Source organism: Parasteatoda tepidariorum, chromosome 2, assembly GCF_982258835.1.
Source record: "Parasteatoda tepidariorum strain Cologne lab strain chromosome 2, Ptep-v5.0, whole genome shotgun sequence".
NCBI lineage: Eukaryota > Metazoa > Arthropoda > Arachnida > Araneae > Theridiidae > Parasteatoda > Parasteatoda tepidariorum.
The window spans coordinates 3,068,635-3,074,634 of record NC_141756.1 but is presented as its reverse complement, the minus strand read 5'-3'; the positions used below and the strand labels follow the sequence as shown (position 1 = coordinate 3,074,634).

General features: G+C 38.4%; 1 protein-coding gene across 1 annotated transcript in view; it reads right to left on the bottom strand.

Annotated features, from left to right (window-relative positions):
- Window positions 1-6,000, bottom strand: part of LOC107439690 (sn-1-specific diacylglycerol lipase ABHD11) — a 31,936-nt gene continuing 25,936 nt past the window's right edge. The window contains exon 6 of the mRNA XM_087156766.1: window positions 1-163. Coding sequence (XP_087012892.1) covers window positions 13-163 — 151 coding nt within the window. The 3' untranslated portion in view covers window positions 1-12. The remainder of the gene's footprint in view (window positions 164-6,000) is intronic.

The window sequence follows — 6,000 nt, the reverse complement described above, 5'->3', positions numbered from 1 at the left end:
CAAAGCATTCTTTTAATATTTAGCTTTTTGATTCCTTAACAAAAAGCTTAATACTATATCTTTATACTTCTCCGGTTGATCAATATGAACGTTATGCGTTGCACCATCGATTATTTTTAGTACAGCATTAGGGAAATGCGACCATATTTTCTCGTAGTCTTGTCTAAAAAATAAAAAAAAACACATTAGAAATGAAATACAAAATGAATATCTAAGTAAAATGCAAAATTTTCAAGTTTTCTATTTCTTTTTAAACGGGTTTATTAAACAGATAAAGAGGCTAGACTTATTTTTTAAGCTGATTGTTCCATAAAAAATCGCTCTTTAATGTATGGTTATAGAATACTTTTCGAAAAAGATGACCGAAATGCTTGTTTACTTGGAAAATATTTTTCCAAGAAAATAACAGAAGTACAAAAGTACAGTAGAGGACGTTGGGTGTAAGAAACACAAAAACTTTTTTGATAGCGGAAGGAAACAGAAAGAAGCTTAAATATAATAAGTAGAAATACCTCTTCAATTTTCAAACTGCAATCGTACAAGTTTCTATATTCTGTACCTCAGCCTTCCTTCATTGTTATTTGTCAGATTTCAATAGCGTTTTTTCATCTCTTAAGCATTAATTTATGAATGGCAATTAGAAGACCTCGGCCGATGATGGTGGTGTTTTGATTTCGCTGCGATAAATATTAATTTTTGTTGGTGATTTCGATATTTCGATGTCCTATTTTGTGTCAAAAACTTGCCTCTACACCATGCTCTAGATTTTGGAGTGTCTACAGTTGGTGAGTTGAATTACAAACTCGTTGTATCTTATTTAACATTATGTGTATTCAGTGATTCAAGATGGCGCCCGAAATGGCGGTGATAAATAAATTGCTGACCTGAAATAATTGATTGATTGATGGTTAATACATGATATCTGTTTCAATTGATTGAAGACGGAACTGGATCAGTACCTGTTGATCAATTACCTGCAACCGTATCAAATCTCAACAGAGGGGTCAATTTAAACTTTGAGTTGCTTATTTGAAACTTTTCCCAAAATTGGAGTTACGGCAAAGTTTTAATGAATTTTGACTGTTTTTAGCTTCTGATCAAATTTTTGCAACTTTTGATTTTCTTTCAAAATTTTGAATTTGGGGGTCATTTCATAATTGAGAGTTGAGAGCGAAACTGGATCAAGATAAGACTGGATCAATATACCTTTGATGATTCCGGATGTTTCATATGTTGCCTTTCTGAACTACCTGGCCTCCTGCTCGCATCGAACTTTATCTCCTGCTGCAACTTAGGGATCATTTCAACTAAAGAGTGGTTGATTGTGAGAGGCCATTTTTCAGTGTTGCGAAAGGTGGTATATACCGTATCGGAGACAAGTTGCTGCAGTTATTGGTTGGCTCCCTCTATGTCTTTGATCGACGTTAATGACTATCAATTTTAGCCACTGCCATGGATACTGAACGGTTGAGAGGATCTCAATCCTTGAACCAGAGTGAACAGGAGGAACAAGATGACTCGAATCAAGGAGACTCCTTGTTTGTTCCATTAATTACGCCTGCAATGACACTCCAGAACAGAATCCACTCAATCTTGTTGAGAGACAATTGTAGGATGACCAAAAGCGATAAGGAGGCTATTATGAACTACTTGGCGGATCTGATGATTCTGGTGTCAAAACAGGACGCTCAAATTGCAGTTCTACAGTCCAAGATGGATGAGTACTCCGCATTGAATCGTACTTACCTAGATCCGTTAATAGAAGACACAAACAAGCAGAGAGAGTTAAACAGGAAAACTTATGCAGATATCGTCAAGAACAATAGGAATAACAGGACCATAAATACCAAAAAGAAGAAGGAACATATAGCAATTATAAGATCAATGGCAAATGATGTGGGATCGGACAAAACAAAAACAGATATAAAAAATCGAATTGATCCTGCCAAGTTGAAAATTGCAGTGAAAAGGGTTGGGAAAGTTAGAAATGGTGGAATTATAATAGAAACGGAGACAGAAAAAGAACTTGAAATATTTAGAAACGAAATGGAAAAAACTGGATTAAACAACGAATATACTTTCAACCCACCTAAATTAAAAAACCCCTCTATAATTATCTTTGGAGTTGAGGGGCAGGTGAGCAAGGAAACAGTCGGGGAGTCACTGGTGTCCCAACATGAAGGTGTTGATGAGGAGGAGGTAAACGTGAGAGGCTCCTTGGGAGGAAAGAAAGGTACCCGGCACTGGATTGTGGAACTTTCACCTGATGCTTTTCATTACATCAAATACCAGGATAAAATTAACATCAGCTGGAGAAGATACAACTACGACGAATATTTTGCGGTACGCCAATGCTACCGTTGTGCTGGCATCGGCCATCTCGCAAGAGATTGTCAAAGAGATGCAATCTGCAGACATTGTTCCTCAAATGAACACAAGATCCATGAATGCGAGGAGAGATCATATTGCGCGAATTGCCAACTAGCGAATGAAAAATATGGATTAAATCTTGAAACCGGCCATGGCCCTTTTGACAAGCAGTGTAACCAGTATCAGAGAGCACAGGCTGTCCAAGTAAGAAACACCGACTATGGCAAGTGGTATAATTAATCATCTTCCAATAGGGCATCTGAACCTTCATCATTCGCGCCTGGCTAACATGCAACTTAATCTTGATATAAAACGACTAAATCTGCAGATCATTAGTCTTAATGAACCCTACTTTCAGCATGATGGTCAAATTCCATTCTTCTCAAATGATCTTAAAATTTATTCATTTAGAGAGAAACCTAGAGCGGCAGTTTTGGTGGGAAAAGGGATTAGCAATGATTCCCTTGTTATCTGTCATAGAGATTTGTGCGCTGTTACCTTCCAAATTGACTCACAAATGTTTGTCTTTGTGTCTTTCTACCTACCACCTAGTGACTCAATGGATCCAGCACTTAATATCCTGGACTCTCTTTTGGTCAAATATTCCCAATACAATGTAATACTGTGTGCTGATGTTAACGCTAAATCTACGGTCTGGGGCCCGAGATCTGATAATAGGGGAGATGACCTGTTGATGTTCTTGATTAGCCATGATGTTCATGTAATCAATGATCCTGAGGCTCCTCCGACTTACTCATCCACACTGGGACACAGCTGGATAGATATCATTGCTACTAACTCTGACTTGCTTGACAACTATACAGTCCATGACCACATTAGTTTGTCTGACCACGAATTAATTACAGCTGAAATAACCACCCAACATAACAAAATTCAACTTAAAAATAGATCACACAATTACAGGAATCTCAGGTGGATTGATCTCAGGACAAAGCTTTATAAGATTCCAGAAAAATGGAACGCTGAAAATATAGAGATTATTGATCAACTGGAAGATCTTATCAAGGGTATAACTAATGACATTAATAGGGCTTGCGATGAATCAAGGAGAGGATCCGGTTCTAGAAAAAAAGGACCAACTTGTCCCTGGTGGAGCCCCAGACTGAGTGAGATTAGAAATAAAACCAGAGCACATAGAAGATTGTACCAGAGAGCCCGGGAACAGGATGACAGAGTGGCACAGAAGATCAGGTATAAACATACTCTGGCCAACTATAAATGTGAAATCAAAAAAGCAAAAAGAGACCACTTTAAGCAATTTATCAACGGTATTAACCTCGAACAGGCATTTGGATCGCCATACAAGATTGCTGACGGTCAAGACCTTAGAAGACAGAATCTCTATAACACAATCAGATCTGATGGGACCACCACAATGGAGCTTAAAGAATCGATTGATAATATCCTTGCTTATCATTTTCAGGAGGTAGAAGAAGACATGATCACATGCTTTGGACAGGAGGCTGAGGATGATCCTTTTGGCATTTATGAAATTGAGTGTGTAATTAGAGACTTAAAAAGTGGCAAGGCTCCAGGACCAGATGGAATCCCGGGAGAGGTCATCAGAGACCTATTTTACACAAATAAGATCTGGTTCACTAGTATCATGAATAAATGTCTCTCTTTGGGTCACTTCCCAAAATGCTGGAAAATTGCCAGGGTTGCCCTAATTGGTAAACCAAACAAAGATCTTGTCAATCCAGATTCCTACAGGCCCATTTCCCTACTGCTAGTCTGGGGAAAAATTCTAGATAAACTTTTATGCAAAAGACTCACATATTACTTGGAAAGTAAAAATAGTTTGAATGATAATCAATATGGCTTCAGATCTGGTAGGGGGACGGATGACGCATTGAAGGCTGTAGTGGATTTTATTGGTGAGGCTAAACAATCCAGCAAACATACAATTGGAGTGGCCCTAGACATCAAGGGTGCTTTTAACAACGCGAGATGGGCTATACTCAGGGAGAGACTTAACAGCCTGGATCTTCCAATCAACATACTCAAGATTCTTTTCAGTTTTTTAAACGACAGAAGTGTTTTATATGAAAACAGTGCTGGTCACATTTTAACTCGAAGAGCTTTTAACGTTGGTGTTCCTCAGGGCTCTTCCCTCGGGCCCATTTTATGGCTGATCCTTATTGATCAAGTTTTTAATATCTTTAACGAGGAATATTTTAGCCGTTTTAATAATTTTAGTTCTACTGATTTTAAACTTATCATTTTTGCTGATGACACGTTTTTACTTTTGAGGCGTACCATCTTGTATCACTTTGACTCTCTGGCTACACAAATTCTCGGCACGATCTTGACCTGGGCTGAAACCCAGCATCTCAACTTTAGCAAGGAAAAAACCAAATTAATCACTTTTCCGAAATCTAACAAAAGAATTGCTAGACTTCCTTGTGTTAAGATGGATCTTCCGGATAACGCTAATATAAAGAATGTGAAAACACTAAAGTATCTAGGTGTTATCTTGGATCCACAACTCACCTGGATTCCCCATCTTGACGAAGTTAAGGATCGTGTACAAATGTTCAATCACAAATTAAAGAGGATTGCTAGAGTCACCTGGGGTCTCAACCATCATGTTCTAAAAAAGATCTACCTCCAGGCAACCGAGAGAATCATCATCTATGCGGCCTGTGTCTGGTTTAGAAACACAGTCAAAATAAGAGAAAAACTAAAATCAATTCAAAGAATTCCGCTTATTACCATTACCAAATCTTATAGGACTGTCAGTACTGATGCACTCCAGATACTGGCCGGGGTAAAACCAATCTACTATAAAATCATTGACGAGATTTACATTAAAAGAAATATCTGGAAATGGAGGATAGAAGACATCAATTGGCTTGAAAATCATATGTACTTTCCTGATCACCTCTTACTACCTCCCAAACTGGTTCATCCCTCAAACTCTCTCGCGTTGCCCTGGGGGAAATTTCTTCCAACTAACCATGGCATTGAAATCTTCACAGACGGGTCGAGAATTCAAACTGAGAACAATGGTAGACTTATAAATAAATCTGCATATGGTGTTGTAATGAAGATAAATGGCAAAACCATCAGTACCATCTCGGAGCGTTTAAATAACAACTGCAGTATTTATCTGGCTGAGCTCCTTGCGATACAGACAGCGCTCCAATGGCTTAAAAACCAGGGTTCTCCAATGGCAAGCATTTACACAGATTCCCTTTCTTCACTCATGAGCCTGGAGGACCCACGTAAACACCTCAAACTTATAGAAGACACCAAAGCCATGTGGAGTAGTAACTATAATATAAATTGGATTAAAGCACACTCAGGCATTGAAGGGAATGAAGAGGCCGACTGGGTTGCTAAGGAAGCCACTAAGCTTGGGCAGATTGATTTTGAGATCCCGGGTGAAAAATGCGAAATTAAATCTTACATTAAGAACATTACTTTTAACCGCTGGAGAAATGACTGGAGGTCTAGTGACAAGGGAAGACAAACCTATAAATTTTTAAAGACCCAAGCATAAAGCGCCTGCAGGCCAATTTTTATTTAAACCAGCTCCTTACTGGCCACGGAGTGTTCGGGACCTATCAACAAAAATATTTCAAAAAATCAGCTTCATGCAATTAC